This window comes from Brassica napus, chromosome C4 (assembly GCF_020379485.1).
Source record: "Brassica napus cultivar Da-Ae chromosome C4, Da-Ae, whole genome shotgun sequence".
NCBI classification, from domain to species: Eukaryota; Viridiplantae; Streptophyta; class Magnoliopsida; order Brassicales; family Brassicaceae; genus Brassica; species Brassica napus.
Window position 1 is genome coordinate 58036041 of NC_063447.1, and position 16789 is coordinate 58052829.

A 16789-nucleotide genomic window follows, 5' to 3' on the forward strand; every position below is an offset into this window, starting at 1 on the left:
TGAATAATTCTCAAGATTCAAAAACGAAGTTCTTAGATCAAAATCAAATATCAGCTTCATTCACCCATCAACCAAAAAAATTAACTTAATTCCCGTTAAAGAAAATAAGTGGGGTCAATTAGAAACAATTATAAAAGTAAGGGGGCACAAATAGAAACAAAATTAATCTCGCTGTAGGCAGAGGCTTCTTCCCTCCACATCTATCCCAACATAAAATTCCCTCGTTTTCTGCTCTCTCTCACTTTTTCCTTCTTCTTCCTCCTCCTCCTCCTCCTCCTCCTCTCTCTCTCTATCACTAAAACCCTCGCTTCCCTTCCCTAACCGTCCCTCTTCTCCCCGCCGAGATCTTCCCATCGAACTCCGCTTCACCACGATCCATGTCCGGCGGCGCACGATCCTCTCCGGGACCTTCTCAGCCGCCGCCGCCGCGACATCCGCCGTCATCTCCTTCTCCGTCGTCGTCTCTTCCCGTCGTGCCACCAATACGTCGAAACTTAGCGTTCGCCTCAACGAAACCGCCGTTCAATCCCTCGGATTACCACCGATTCGCCCCTTCGCACCTCACTAACGACGATAGAAGCCTCGTTAACCTCTGCAGAATCGGAGATCGGGAAGATGACGACGTCTTGGTTCATAGATCTCCCGTGAGTCCCCCCTCGGTTTCGAGTGATTTCGATTGCTCGATCTTTCGATTTTACCATCGCAATTAGAAAAATTCGTGGATGTTATGTGATTTACGCTCTCCGATAACGATTCTCAGTCACCAGCGTCAGATAATTGTAGATTCATGTGGATTTTCGTCATAATCTTATCTTCACGATGGTACATTAGGCGCACAATCTAATTGAACGCGAATCTTGAATTTGTGAAATTTAACTCAATTGATTCTTAACTAATCAGTGAATTTGAGTCTCCTTACCACCATCGTACCGTCATCTCTTGCTTTTAGTCTCATATACTTATCTCGCATAGTGTTATTTATCATAGGCTAATTAGTATCAAAGTAATGTATAATTGTTCAAGTTGATTGTGAAAAAACTTTATGTTGGAGAGTATAGAGAATTGTATGAGTAGATGCTTTGAAAACCTTTTGTATAACATCTCTTCTATAAATAGCTTAAAATATAGCATTCCTCTATTTTAGAGGAACACATTGGAGTTTAATAGAAGTTCGTTGGAGATGCTCACAGCCGTCATTTCGCCATCTCATCCTTTGAGTTTCATATATGTATTCCTATATAAGTACTCACATAGTTAGCATAGGCTAACTAGTATCAAAGTGATGGTTCATGACGCTTGGCTTGTATAATTGTTCAAGTAGTTCCCATTGTTGTGAGAAACTTTCTGTTAAATAGTATAGAGAATCCGAATTGTATATTTAGATGCTCTGAAAACCTTTTGGATGATGTCTCTCTTTGCGTTGTTTCTGGGATGGACAAGTTAATAACAACTAGAATATCTTGCAGTCACGGAAGAGAAAGACCACAACCACATCCGTTACTGCTCCATCTAGTAGTAATGGACTCACGAGCTCTGGTTTCAGTACCATATCCAACAGTCCATGTAAGACTCCTGTTTCAGCTAAAGGAGGCAGAGTCAACACCAAGTCAAAGGCCAAAGGAAGTCAGTCAATTCCCCAAACACCCATCTCAAATGCTGGTAAGAAGAAAGAAGCTCTTTTCCTTTTGGCTTGTTCTATATGATTAGATGTTTTTTTTTCATGCCTAGAGCAACAAGCAGGCAAAAAGCTGATTTTTTTTTCCTGATAAAGTTGTAGGTTCTCCGGCCACACTAACTCCTTCTGGAAGTTGTCGCTATGACAGTTCTTTAGGTAATTAACAACTCTTTGTATATGTCTGTAACGTTTAATACATGTCGTGGTGGATCTGAAGATGCTGACACTAACCTGTTCAGGTCTCCTTACAAGGAAGTTCGTCAGTCTAATCAAACAAGCGAAAGATGGAATGCTGGACCTAAACAAAGCTGCAGAAACATTGGAGGTTCAGAAACGACGTATATATGATATTACAAACGTTTTGGAGGGGATTGATCTCATTGAAAAGCCTTTCAAGAATCAAATACTTTGGAAGTGAGGAGGATTTAATGATATTAATATATGCTTATGTAGTTCAAACCATGTGTTTCTTCATATCTGCTTCTTTGGGATATTACTTGTACCATTTAAATACATGTAAACTCACTTGTGGATCAATAAACTTGACCAGGGGACTTGATACTTCAGGGCCTGGCGACGTGGATGCTGACGTATCTGTCTTACAGGTGCGGTGAAACACCATGCATTTGATAAATTTATTGTGCTTGTAAACCTTGAAATAGCATGTACTTAGACTCTGGTTTAGTATGACTATAGATCTTGTTTTCTCCTTGCAGACAGAAATAGAAAACCTTTCCCTCGAGGAGCAAGCGCTAGATAACCAAATCAGGTTTCATAGCATTCATATTGAGAGTTTTGGGATGTTAGAGGTTCATCTACTCAACCAATTCTGACGTTTAATAATTTTTTTGCAGAGAAACGGAGGAAAGACTAAGAGAACTGAGCGAAAATGAAAAGAACCAGAAGTATAAATCTCAGTCTATCTATCACCTTCTAGTCTAGTTTTTCCTTGCAGTGAGATGGTGCTATTCTAATGATGGACACTTAACCAATCTATTACCAATGTTCAGATGGCTTTTTGTAACTGAAGAGGACATCAAGAGTTTGCCGGGTTTCCAGGTCTGTCATTTAGTCCTTGGGAATTTTATCAATCGATTGAATGTATGTTATATGTCGATCTTAAGACTTTCTTGTTCACTTATATCTTAACTCTCACGTTCATGCACCCGCAGAATCAGACTCTGATAGCCGTCAAAGCTCCTCATGGCACAACTTTGGAAGTCCCTGATCCAGATGAGGTTAGTCTCTGTCAGCAACTTTGGAAGACATATCGCTAAATGCAAAAAATGTTGAAGATAATATGTTTCTTATCTACAACGACAGGCGGTTGACATCCCTCAAAGGCGATACAGGATCATTCTTAGAAGTACAATGGGACCTATTGACGTATACCTTGTCAGGTATTTATTCCTTGTATCTTTTACTTATGTACATATGTGAAAGAAATGTTATTAACATGAATTGAATGATAGAATAAATGTCATAACATGTTTTACTTTGAGATCTTGTTCAGTGAATTTGAGAAGAAGTTTGAAGACACAAATGGAACAGCTACACCACCAGCAGCATGCTTACCTATTGCTTCTTGCTCGGGATCTTCAGAAAACCATGAGATAGAAGCCTTAACTGTTGATAATAAAGGAACTGCCATTGAGCATCAGGCGTCTCAAGATCATGCACATGCTCAACCCGATACCTCTGATCTTAATTATTTGCAGGAGCAAGTAGGAGGAATGCTCAAGATTACTCCCTCTGACGTCGAAGTAAGCCGACTCGCAGAAACTATATGAAGCTTTACCTTCTGATGTGGTCTAATGTTTTGCAGAATGATGATACGGATTACTGGCTTCTCTCCAATGCAGATATTAGCATGACGGATATTTGGAAAACAGACTGTATCCTTTTATATATCAAAACTCGTATAGCTCTCTTCAATGTGTTATATGCTAATCCTTAACTCATGCTAAAGCTGGTATCGATTGGGATTATGAAATAGCTGATGTGAGTACACCACCACCGGTAATGGGTGAAATAGCTCCAACCGGTATTGACTCAACCCCGAGATGATGAAACACGCATTACAACAACACTCTTAGCTCCCCAAAATCAAAGCCAAAGAGGGGATCAAATACAGAACCAGTGGCAGGTGCGTAGTGTGTGTACCATTAAATTATGATCTCATTTATATCTAGAGTTGGTGTAGCCTGTGACAATGTAGAGGATTACTTGTTAAGAGAAACTAGTGTAAGTTCAAGAGAGAGAGATAATACTTCATCGGCTGCATTTGTACACTAGTTGAGTATAATCTTTTTTGACCATTTAAATGCATCGTTATAATCAGCTCATTATGGTAACATTAAAGCGAAAGCAAACACAAATATCATCCATGTATTAAAACTTCTGCTTAAATTTACAAAAACACAAGAACACACAAAAAAAAAAATTCAATCTGTTTTTGTCTTCTCAAACATTTCAAAGCTTGAACTTTTCTCTCACTATATACCTTTTAGAAAAGGTTCTCCACGTTTATGTACGTTACTATGCTGCGGCCTGAGACCTGGAGTTAGAACGGCGAAGCTTAGCTCGAGCATCAGTGATGGGTGATCCCGGAAGTGTATCGGGAATGTTGACTCCATCTTCTCCGTTGAATGTTCCGGCCGAGTCTCGGCCTGGTGTTGGTGGTGGTGTCGGTGGTGGCCACTTCCTCCCCCTGCTCGTTTGCTTCTCTAGCGATCGCAACGCAGATAGTGATTTGTTCAAAGGCCTTGGACCGGGAGGAGTGTTCGTATCACTTTCAGTCTCCACCGGTGACCGCGTTTTCACGTTTACGTTTGGCTCCATTGGCTTCACCACGTACACAAAAGTGTCAAAGTGTATTAAGTAGCCACAAACATGTGAATTAAGAAACATTTTAAAAAATAAAATAAACAGAGATCATTCACGTTTCAATTGTTTCAAAAATGTTTTGTGTGTTTGCAGTTAAATGAAAATAAGAGTTAAAAATGTAAATGAAACAAAAAAAATTGAATACCAAAACTTGAATCTATAGATATATCATATATGCAATGCAAGTGTAACATTATGGGAAGAAATAAAAGAGATGTGTTGGTACCGGTTGGTTAGCTGCTGCTGCGGCAGAGAACCGAACCGATTGGGCAAGTACGTATTGAAAAGCCTGGATAAAAGTGGATTGACCAGCCTGTGCATAGATACTAATTTGTTATCGTTAATGTTATATAATTAAGTCATTTTAAATAATACAAAGTGTATTGGAAGAAAAAAAATGAACCTGGGCAAAGTTATGGAAGTAGAAGATGAAAAAATCCCAAGCTCTAGCTCGCAACTCCATAATCTTTCTATCGATTTCTGTCTCATGTTGGGCTATGACTGGCTTCAACAATGTCTCGTACACAAGTCTCGTTCCCTTCGTTTTAGGCCACCAGAGATATACGAAGAAGACCACTTTCATTTCTCCGTACAACGGTAACCTGCAAATAATAATTGCATGTGTCAGTTACAAAAAAAAAAAAAAAAAAATTGCATGTGCCAATTATTTAATAAAATTTAGATATTAAAGAAAACAGATGAATTAGGACTTGAATAAGATATTTCTTACCATGAGATAAATATATCGCCAACCCTCTCGAACGATGAAATTAGCGCCAACAATATCCTAATTATTCAAACACAAATGATTAGTAAATTAACATTTTTTCTCTCTCTTTCAAGTAGATATTGATATTATCATATTAAATCATACATTAAGACGTGCATACCATATATTGAGATCTCAATCATATATCCTAATAAAATTGTAGGCATTGCTTCCCAAATTGCATATATAATAATCGTTCGCAACCAAATACATTTTTAAAAAATTGTTTAGGTATTTGACTTCAAACAACACTAAGCTTATATTTGTTTTGGTCTTTATATTTTTTAAAGGTTAACATAAAATCAATTATATGAATGTTAAAGGATGATATTTGTAAATACCAGTATTGACACCAGAATCTGAGTTCCTCGATATCAACTTTGTTCTTCTCCACCGTTTTGTAGCATTCAAAAGCTGGGTATGTGTACCCTAATATCAATCTGCAATCATCACCACTTTTATTATAAGATACATACATACATTAACCTATTTAAAACAACAAAGTATGATGAATGAAATGGATAACAAAAAACAAGTATGGTAGGGCAGGACATACACAAGGAGCCTGATGATGAAATCTCCCAACATCTTCGACCAAATCAAGAATTATATCCTGCTTATACAACATCGCAAACATGACAGAACTGGTTCAGCGTTCTTATATAAACCAGATGGATGATTCATATTAGGGCATAATAGATAAATGCTTACGAACCTGTTGAAGAAGATCAAAGACGTTAGGAAGATCTCGTCTTCGTATGGATTCTTGAACGTCTGAAGAAGAATGAATGGACTTATTTTTTTCCCCGTGGAACCCAGAAGGATCAAAGCTCCAAATGAGATCAAACTATGTTTTTATATATATGAGATGCTTATGAAACGCGTGAGTTCTATAATTGGAATAAATCGTGGTTTGATTGTCTCAAAATTCGTTTAGAACAAATCAAAGAGAGAAAAAAAGTAAACGGTTTGTAGCTTCTTGCCACATACGCTACTCGAATCTTGGGGGTACGAGGAACGGGTTTGCCGTTTGACCGTTATCTCTGATATTTGTTTAAAAGGTTATTCTCATAATTTACATTGCTGAACAATATTTTTTTCAACAACTATTTTATTTATATAAGAAATATTGGCCAGAACGTCAAACAAATTTACAAATACATTCTTCCTGCCCTTGAAAAGGAGTTTAAATTCTATAACATACTATAAATTCACGTTTAAACAAGATATACTATCAAATTCGAAATCCTTTGAAATTCCATCTAATCGTTTTTTTTAATCGAGTGTGCCATTTTGAAGCAATCTTAGTATTCATTATTTAGACAAATTTATATCAAAAAGGAAATTTTCTAGGCAGAAACAGACTCAATGCTTCAACGGGACAAACAAGAACGTAAGTACCAAAACTGTTTACAGACAAGTGATTACATCACACCATAGAATACAATTTACAACCAACCCAAAACCAAATATATATACTATATCAAGCAAATTTTGCACCATTACTTAATTGGGATATATTTTAGTTCCTACCATTTAGGTAGGTTTTAAACATGTTGCATGTAATTGTGGAATCACCAACTACTCTCCAGATGTTCCAAACAACAAATTACATAAATCAAACCAATCAAACATAAGTAGATTAATCAACTAATATCAAATCAACAAAAATTATACTTTGTCAAAGAAATTAGAAAACAGGAATTTTATTCCAAATCATACACTAACTAAGGTAAAAAAAAAGACTGACGATCGAAGAAATCAAAGAGGAAAGAAATTTGTGAAAGATGCTTTGGAAATCATCTTGGCAAAGTGGTAGGAACCAAATGTAGATCCGTAAGGAGATCTGGCATCACTGATTTTGCAGGTAATATATTTTCAATGTAGTACATCAGATTTAGTATGTCATTAAGGAATCAGAAGATGGTGCTTGGCTTATTTACTTTTCGAATATCAAAGTGGAAAAATATTTATGCCATGGTTAACAAAGCATGTTATATTTTCATGCGGAAGTGTATGGATGGATTACGATGTAACAAATGGATCACATCCAATAATTTTAAATTAACATAAAACTTTTGAGCACAATAGATTACAATCAAGAACTAGATCATAGACCAAAATCGAAAATGTAGAGTTAGCAAATTAGTCTACTATATGGATGAATTAGTTAGCCTCGTGTTATTACTTTTATAATTTCAAATTCTTAAAATTATATTTGTTGTTAATTTATATTTCATGTACTTGTTAACCTGCATGTTTGATATTAATAAAGTTCTAATTATTTGCGGGAAAGGAAAGTAAATTTTTTTTTGGAAAACTAGACAAAAAAAAGACAAGATCCTAATTCTTAAGAATATCACTAATCACACTCCATATTTTACTCTAAAATAAAGTGAGAGCTAGAGATGCTCCAACTGCCTAAAAACTGGAAAGTGTAAGAGGAACTATGGCCTTTGGGCTTAAATCAGACTGACTAGCAAATAAGTATATGAGATCATCTAAAGGCTATTTATCAAGCTCATAAAAGGCCTGGAACAAGTCCACTGAAACAAGTATTACCCAGAAGGTATTTTAGATCTAACTTTAATTGACAACTTCGTCTATACTTTATAAACATGGTTTTGGAAAATAAGTGAAATTAACCTATTTTGTTGAAAGTCTATGCAAGATTATTTGCACCTCTTTGATTTTGTTACTCAATGCTAAATAGGAAGGTTATTAATTTCCAAATTAGTCGTTTTAGGAAATATGTTAGTGATTTTTCTGTTTCAATATTTTTACATTTTTCATCAAAATTGAGAAACAAGTTGAAATATTATATGTAGGTAGTATATGTTATACTAGTATTGGTCCCATGCTACGCATAAGAGTATTTTTTGCTTACAAATAAAAGTAAAATAAATTTTCAATTACATATAAGTATATAACTGAAAATGACATGTACATATAACTTTGATTTATCAGGAGATAAGTATTAACACATTAACTATAAACATATAAAGTAAATTAGATTTGCTTAAATTTTGTTAAATTTATCTTAATTAGCTTGTTGGATATAAATATTAGTTTGAAGCTTTCATGTTTTACTTTTATGTCTTGTTCTTTTTTTCAATATTTTCCTCATTCTTAACATGTAATCTATGCTTCTTAGTTTATTACATCTAGTCATTTATTTAGTATCTCTATCTGTAAACAGTAAGAATCATATGTAACAGAGAAACATCATATCATGAAAACCAATCAAGAGGTAAAATAATCAAGTTATCAAAGTTGCTACTAACATCTAGCTGCTACTACAAACAAAGTTACTGAAAGAACTGCAATAATACAAATACGTAGCTGCTACTAAATACCTATGTTAATTTTGTCTTAGAATTTAAGCAGCTTTCCAATGGAGTACTGATTTTGCCATCTTAAACAGGTTGTGTTGCTCTTGTCCTAATTGTACATAAACAAACTTTTTACTGAATATCTGAAACATTAAAACTCTAAAGAAGTATCAAAGTACTCACCATAGTCTGAAGGATGTTTTCAATCTATTGTACAAGAAGAAAACAATATATTTATGTCGATCCTTTCGTGGTGAATTAGAGGAAGGGTATTCACCTTTTATCCAAAGCCTTCTAATCCCACCACGTCTTCTTTCTATCTTCCTCCTTTTTTTGTCCAAAATCTCTTTGTTTCTGGTTGAATATCTCCAGCAATGCAAATCTACCAAATTTACTCTAGAACCTTCCAAGCCTTAAACTGGTTTTGATAAAGAATTGTAGTGCTCTCCAGAAGCCAATGAAACCGTAGAAAGAAAGGGAATATGGGTTGTTGGCATCTGTTTTCTACGGCTCAAATTATTGATTAGAATTTTGAAACTTAAACCTTTTAATTTTGGTTTTGATCGATGAGAGTTTCTCAGATGCTTGTTGCCAGATCTGAAAAATATATAAGTATGGAAAAGAGATCATGGACAAAGGAGAAAGATCGTGGATTCGTGAGATTTGTATCTAGAAACCATTAGTTAGTTATTTTTTTCCAACTATTATTCTTTCAGTTGATTTTTTTTTAATTCTGCAAATAGAAATTAGAATTTGATTGGTGAAACGACTTGCTTAAGGGATATCTACTTAGAAGTTGATCTCCAACTTAAAGACTATACCTAATCCTCTCCCCAACTTATAAGGAATCAAATAGGAACATACTAGTTATATTAACATTATTCTATGGACAAAAAATTCATAAGATGAATTGATTGAAGATAGCTGAGCAACAAGCTACTCTTAATCAGCTACGTCTAGTAATGTCAAATGGGCGGGCTATAAATGGGTGGCCCGTGTCCAAATAGATATGGTCCGAAATGGACAGACCCATATTGAACCATAAATATTTTTTGTCCAAATGGGTGAGCCCAACTACATACATGGCCAAATTTGGGTTTAACCAGTTGGGCAATAGACGGCACAATAAGCTTAAATGTCTAGGGTTAAGAAATTGGGGGAAAACACGATTTCCTTTTTTTTCCCCGTCTCCTGCGATTCTTCTTCTTCTGAACTTGTGAACTGATGTATTTTCACTTTTCAATGTTGTGTGAACTTGTGTCTTTTTTTATCACTTTGAACTTATCTTTTGAATTTATCTTGTGTTTTTTATAACTTTGAAACATGAAGTTGAAAACACAAGTATATCATATTTATAAATCTTTTGAACTGTATATGACATCTTTAAAATTGAAAAACTTAAGAATTTTTGCATCTTTAGAACTGAAATATATTGTTTACATTAAGTGGGTACATGGACCGTCCATGGATAACCCAACAAATCATGGTCCTATTTGGTTATGGTCTCATTTGGACATGGTCCTATTTGGGCTTCGACCAAAAATGTCCAGCAAAAAACTGAAGCCCATTCGGACACACCCAAACCCGCCCAACCCGCCCATTTGACATCTCTAGCTACGCCTAACCGCTCACACGGCTTATCATCACCTACTTAAAAAGTGCATGTTAGCCAACCATAATTGAACTTTAGTTTTTAGACACATAATAAATTTTCAAATGTTTGATACGATAAGAGTAAAGTTAACGCAAATAATTAACCAGTTAATCTAATCTTCTTTTTATAGAATCAATTGTCAGTAGATGTCTAACTAATGCAGTCATGAGTTATGCTGTCAGGCATATATAGACATGTAATGTATGTTGCAAAGATAATTAACCAATTAATGCAGTCATGATTCATGCATATACATACATATAACTGTGTTTTAAAACGTTCAAACGAGTCCAAAAGAAATAGTATCAAATTGTTTATGAAGATTAAATAAAACATTAATGCCAACTGCAAAGAGTTTACTTCTCATTACCGATCACAGTCCCCACATGCATCCTTAAATACCAGTCCCAAGTAGACTCTCTCTAAAATCTATTTTACCTTTGCGGTCAGAGTCAGAAAGTGACAAAAGATACAACAATGGCGAGCAGAAGCAAGAAGAAGAAGATGGTTCTTAAGACAGTCTCTGTAGTAGACATCGGATGCGGCAACTGTAAGTTCCCAACCTTGTCATCTTTTTTCAACCGTTTCTCCAAAAAGCCACGCCGCTACTCTTCTAACTACGGACACTACCACTCTTCCACCACCACCGCCTCCTCCTCCTCCGCTATTCCCTCCACCACCCATTGGTTCTCCGACAACACCTCTTCCTCCTCCGCTACACCCTCCCACGCAGCCGTCGCCGTCGAGAAAGACTCCGACGACCCTTACCTTGACTTCCGTCAGTCTATGCTCCAGATGATTCTCGAGAACGAGATTTACTCCAAAAACGACCTCAGAGAGCTTCTCAACTGCTTTCTCTCACTCAACGAGCCTTACTACCACGGCATCATCATCCGCGCTTTCTCCGAAATATGGGAAGGTGTTTTCTCCGCCGCCGTCAAACGCCGTGGCGCCGTCCAAGAGTCTCCCCTCGTCCGTCATCATGCGCCGTCACGTGCATCACGTGGTTACCATAATCTCTACCACCGATCGATGTAAAATGTAACTCGGGTTGTTGGTAATAACTCTTTTAAATAAGTATACTACGTGACCAATAATGTATTGACACGTTGACTATCCCTTTCAGCTACTACGACGTGTCAATATATTATTGGGTTTGTACTTTTTTAACTACTTATCTTTGGTTTGGGATTTTCTTGTTTGTCTTTGAACCAAGTGTAACAACAACAATGTAAGAATGTTATGTGAAATGATGTTTCGTTATTTAAATTATAAAATATTTATTCGGATATTTACAACAATGTAATAACTCTTTTTGTTCAATTATTAGAGATATATACGTATATTATGCATATTTGTATTAGTCAAATTATCTGACAATTTTATCGTTTTGGGATAAATACTTATCTTAGAATATAATTGCTTGCAACATAAAAAAAAGTTGTTTATATATGTTAATATGCGATTCATATTATGAAACTTGTATACTTAACATATAAGACTTTGGTAATGATATAATATATACTGTATTAATATACTCATATAGCTAAGTTATATATATGATTAAGCTTAAATATTTTAAAAAGGTTGATAAAAAGGAAACAACAATTTTTTTCTTGTCTCATTTTTTTAATAGTCTTTTTTTTTTGTTCAAACATTTTTTTAATAGTCTATCAATTGAGATATAGTGGATATATTCTATCAAAAAGGTTGAAAAACTATCACTGAAAATGCTAAATAAAAAGATCTGTACGTAGGTGTCTTTGGTCGTTTCCAATTTCACATATACACACAATGCATTTTAATTATATGCTTCGATGCTTATATGGCAGCAAATTTCCTGGAAATAACCGATATACAGTTTTTTTTTTGATATACAGTTAATTATCATAGAATGAGTATTTATAAATTATAATATCAATATCATGTTTCAAAAAAAAAATATCATGTTTCTATGTTGATTTTTTAGTTGTAATCGGCCAAAATCAAATAGAAATAGATATTTCAAAGATCTTGTGCCACTTTTGACTCTCTCATCACGATGATGACGTGAAGCTTCCGAAAACAAGTCCACGCGAAATCTTTTTGTTTATTTATCACTGAAGTACGGATGTGCGGGAAACACAAGGATTGGGTATACACACAATTTATCACGTAACACTGTCAAAGAATGATGGATTTACGCAATGGGCGATAGGTAATATTTATTTGCCGCCCCTCCCCCCCCTGTCAAAAAATAATATATGGTCTTCTATTAATGCATTACTTCATTTTTCTCAAATAGGCCGTTATGCATTTGCTGGAGTAGCCAATATTTTTTTGTCTATAGCGAACTAGAAAGGGAACCCATTGGAATGGTAGTTTACGGAGGGACCAAGTATTATTAAGGACTAGAATCCAACATGTTAAATATATGTCTTCAGGTATGTGCATGTCTTGGAATCAGAACTCATTTTCGCATATTTTTCTTTTATTATGTTATACAAAGAAAATACACTACCACTCACTACTAGTCCATTACTAACTATTTATTCCAAATTTATTCTTTATTTACCCCATTTTTCAATTATTTCGTGTATTTCTATAATGAGTAGTTGAATATTCTTTACAATTTTATTAATTAATGATTTATAATACAACACACAAATTAATAAAAGTATTTTTATAGTCAAAAATATTATCTCTTATTTATCTAAATACAACTAAATTATAATAATAACTTTAAAATATAATTGGTCACAAAAAACTGATAAAATGATATTACAATAAGATTATCATATAATTTCAAACAAAATAAATATTTTTAAGACTTTAAATAATAGAAAATTGAAGGAGTATGAAAATGAGAGAACATGTGCTTCTGGCGGTAAAAGAAATGCGTGACCATTGAGATTTGGTATTCTTAATAATCAGAAAGAGAGGGTAATAAATAGTATGACAGACATTTTATATACGATTTTTATCATACTAGCATTACTTGTATTATACTGTATATGTGTATTTCTTCTATTCATGATGATTTTTTCTTATTGATCAAATATACATGACCGGATGATTGTGGTCGAGTGGTAAGGAGACGGGACTGAGACGCCAACACGTTTTAGATTCGATCCACCTACTGCGTGAAACTAAGTCACAATTATTGTCACCAAAAAAGTGGTACTGGGTTCGATCCAGCCCAGGTAAAGCCCTTCCGGGTGAAACGGACCGCTGCCTGACCGGATCCAGGAGAATGATCCACGTAAGTGGGGAACCCCTGGATTATAAAAAAATAAAAAATAAAAAATATATACATACTTTCGATGAACGCTTGTTATATTTTCGATATGATCCGTCCTTTTAAACATTTGTAATTATTAGTTTCTGTCTAGTGACCCACTCAATTCTTCAGACATTACAAGAAATTACAATTTTTCTTTCTTGAGATTTAACATTGGTCCCCAAGTTATTTAAGTCTTCACTGTCCCCACTACTTTCTGGTTCATCATCACCTACAACTAAAAAAATGTTAAGAACTTTAACTGCTGAAAACTTTTAACAAACTGACAAACTCAGCCAAAAACTAGGCAATTTTTTTTCGTAAAAAGACTAGGCGATGTTTATAAAATCAAAATCAAACACTGAAAGAGTGAAACTCTGTGAGTCACGAATTAAATATTTTTTAATCAACTAAGCAGATTATGTATAAAAATTTTACATACTAATGTTATAGTTAGAATATACTTTTTTTTTCCTGTTAAATTTTTTGTCTTAAGCTTTTATTTAATATTATATTTTATATATATTTTAAACTACGTTATGTCAACACGTAAATCTCAAATATAACTTAAACAAAAATAGAAAATTTCAAATCTTTGTGAAAAAAATAATATTGCATCTCGCTATGCAGATAACCGTGTTTGCTTTTCATCATTAAAAAGTGAATATTTTATGGTTAGTAAGTTAAAGTAACAAAACTATGAAAATTCGCAGATGAGACACTTGGTTAGTAATATAATTTTTTGTACGTGTATTCAAATATTTAGATAAATAACTATTTGACTACTTGTAATGAAGCTCTTTTCAAATTTACAAATTTTGAAAATAAAAATAAAATTTCAATGATTTCATATCAAACTTAAGATATTCCTAAACTTAATGCGTACAAAAAAGAGACTTATTGAATCATCTATTTTTATATTCACGATTAAAAACATAATTTGAAACCAAATATGTCACCTTTTTTTCATTCTTTCAAAAGCCACTTTGTTTGTTTAAATCACCTGATGGGTACCACTACAAAATCCAAAGTTCTGATCATTACTCAGTCTAGAAGTTTTTTTCGGGTATCATTTATCAACATTTGTGTAAGGCCAAAGACATGCATATCAAAAAAAGAAAAAGAAAAAAAAAAGAAATGCATATCTGAGTATATTGATGTTCTATATATCTATGGGTGTCTGTTTAAGCAATTTGTATTTGGTTAAACTGGTTATATACTATGTTTACGGATCACAACTTAAACCGACTAGACTATGTTTATGGTTTTTCTCTGCATCGTGGATATATTGATTCGTGGAGTTGGACCAAACCATATATTCTTTAAAATTAGAATTAGACAGGTGGTTGGATTCAGTTTAGAAACACAGGTTCTTCAGCCAAGTCCAACACCAAGATCCCATAAACTAACTATGTAATTCCATCTGCACACTGCACTCGATCCAACTACGCATGTAATTTATAACTTGTAAGTACAAACATATATATATATATTATGTGTATTAGGCCTGGACGTTCGGGTCTTCGGGTTAGATTCGGACCGGTTCTTTTCGGATCCGGGTCTTTTGGGTCCTAAATATTTAGATCCAATAGGTATTTAGAAATTTTCGGTTCGGGTTCGGGTCAGTTCTTCTCGGATCCGGGTCGGTTCGAGTCTATAATTAAAATACCTATAAAACATCCGTAATTTTTCGGATCTATATCGGGTCCGGCTCGGGTTCGGGTATTTAGGATATGAAAAGGACATGACATACCTAATTCCATCAAATTTAGTTGATATTTGTCATATATATCTAAAATTTTACAAAATAACTTAACTAAAACTATTAATAATTAAAATAAAACATTTTTAAACTCTAAATTTTACATTTTAAAGCTTCATATTACTTAAAAAATGTTACTAAATAATAACAAATGTTGTTAACAAAAGATATTTCAACTAAATCATAAAATAATATATATAAATAGAACACTAAAACATCATAGTTTTAGATATACATGTTTTTAAGTCGGGTACAAATCGGTTCTTGTCGGGTCGGGTCTATTCGGGTCGGTTCTTTTCGGGTCCGGATCTATTCGAGTCAGTTCCTTTCGGTTCCGGTTCTTTCGGGTAAAAAAATTTAGATCCAAAAGGTACTTGTAAATTTTCGGTTCGGTTCCGGGTCGGGTATTTTTGGGTCGGTTCCGGTTCGGATTTTCGGATCTAGGTTAAAATGCCCAAGCCTAATGTGTATACTCCCTCCGTTCCTTAAAAATCCATATTCTAGAAAAAACTTTTGTTTCAAAAAGATACATACTTTATATTTCTAATGTAACTTTTGTCAACTAATAATGAGAAATTGCGAAGTTCAAAAACATTAATTGTATTTTTTTAAATCTTATTGTTTTAAAAATATAAAAAATAAAATTACAAAAAAACTATGCATTTATAGTTAAGTTTTAATACTCCATCTGTTCCTAAAAGTAGGATTTTCTAGAGTTATTTTTTGTTCTAAAATAATAGATTTTCTAGAATTTTAAGGTAATTTTAGTAGTTAATGTTGATAAATTGTATGTTTTTAAGAAAAATTAATTGAAAATATTTGAATTGATTAAATACTATTGGTTGATGGTTGTTGGAAAATGTATATTGAAATAAAAATTAATTTAATTGTAAACATTTATTATATTCTTAATATGCGTGAATATTCTATAATTTTTTTTTTCAGGAACAGAGAGCAGTATGTTTTAAGTATTAAAAAGTGTGAAAATTTTAAAACATGAATCTTTTAAAAATGGAGGGAATAATATTTATGAGTATTAATACACCCACATTCATATTAATGCTGAACAAAATAATCAATGTGTGCTGCTATAAATATATGACCCAACTACCAAAAGTAAATATTGAAGTGAATTTCAGATTAGACTAACACGCAACTAGTAATAATTATAACCTCAGAATTTTGTAAATATAAAAGTGAAAACAATGAAAGGCGGAATAACGCTATGAGATTTCTCGTGCTCCTCCATTAGTGGCCTCTGATGTCAAATTTCTCAAAAATTCTGACATCTTAATCTAGAAATCTTTGGTGTTTCTAAATTTAGTGAGTTAAAGGATTTATTTCTTACAGATAAATTAATAATATAGGTAAGGACTACATCTTTGCTCATAGTTTTTTCACAAATGGGTTTTATGTGTTTAAAGATTAATGTTACTATAGAGAGTTTGAAAA

The 16789-nt window shown here is 33.7% G+C and overlaps 3 protein-coding genes across 4 annotated transcripts; 2 read left to right on the plus strand and 1 right to left on the minus strand.

The window, feature by feature from the left end:
• The first annotated feature begins 161 nt into the window (after window positions 1–161).
• LOC106391446 (transcription factor E2FA) lies at window positions 162–4015 on the plus strand. Of its 2 annotated transcripts, none has more exons than XM_013832089.3 (13): window positions 162–644; window positions 1467–1659; window positions 1772–1831; window positions 1915–2089; window positions 2226–2280; window positions 2392–2444; window positions 2530–2580; window positions 2686–2734; window positions 2848–2913; window positions 2999–3075; window positions 3189–3438; window positions 3538–3570; window positions 3645–4015. In XM_013832089.3, exons 1-12 carry the CDS (start codon window positions 378–380, stop codon window positions 3547–3549), a joined length of 1308 nt encoding a protein of 435 aa, XP_013687543.1. In that variant the 5' UTR covers window positions 162–377; the 3' UTR covers window positions 3550–3570; window positions 3645–4015. The 2 variants fall into 2 exon arrangements, with proteins under 2 accessions (XP_013687543.1, XP_013687542.1); XM_013832088.3 differs by having other exon boundaries at window positions 164–644; window positions 3501–3570.
• A 35-nt stretch (window positions 4016–4050) lies between these two features.
• Window positions 4051–6182, minus strand: LOC106391447 (HVA22-like protein j). The gene is made up of 7 exons (XM_013832090.3): window positions 6046–6182; window positions 5887–5943; window positions 5672–5770; window positions 5292–5348; window positions 4965–5163; window positions 4788–4874; window positions 4051–4519 (listed from the first exon to the last, which is right to left on the minus strand). Exons 2-7 carry the CDS (start codon window positions 5916–5918, stop codon window positions 4214–4216), a joined length of 780 nt encoding a protein of 259 aa, XP_013687544.1. The 5' UTR covers window positions 5919–5943; window positions 6046–6182; the 3' UTR covers window positions 4051–4213.
• A 4372-nt stretch (window positions 6183–10554) lies between these two features.
• LOC106395192 (transcription repressor OFP6) lies at window positions 10555–11607 on the plus strand. The gene has a single exon (XM_013835705.3). It carries the CDS (start codon window positions 10794–10796, stop codon window positions 11352–11354), a length of 561 nt encoding a protein of 186 aa, XP_013691159.1. The 5' UTR covers window positions 10555–10793; the 3' UTR covers window positions 11355–11607.
• The last annotated feature ends 5182 nt before the right edge of the window (window positions 11608–16789 follow it).

Coding starts and splice junctions, on each gene's coding strand:
- LOC106391446 (XM_013832088.3), top strand. CDS start 378: ATGTCCGGCGGCGCACGATCCTCTCCGGGACCTTCTCAGCCGCCGCCG. Junction 645..1,466: donor TCTTGGTTCATAGATCTCCC/GTGAGTCCCCCC, acceptor AATATCTTGCAG/TCACGGAAGAGAAAGACCAC. Junction 2,581..2,685: donor GAAAATGAAAAGAACCAGAA/GTATAAATCTCA, acceptor ACCAATGTTCAG/ATGGCTTTTTGTAACTGAAG.
- LOC106391447 (XM_013832090.3), bottom strand. CDS start 5,918: ATGTTGGGAGATTTCATCATCAGGCTCCTTGT. Junction 5,349..5,671: donor AGATTCTGGTGTCAATACTG/GTATTTACAAAT, acceptor TTGAATAATTAG/GATATTGTTGGCGCTAATTT. Junction 4,875..4,964: donor ACTTCCATAACTTTGCCCAG/GTTCATTTTTTT, acceptor ATCTATGCACAG/GCTGGTCAATCCACTTTTAT.
- LOC106395192 (XM_013835705.3), top strand. CDS start 10,794: ATGGCGAGCAGAAGCAAGAAGAAGAAGATGGTTCTTAAGACAGTCTCT.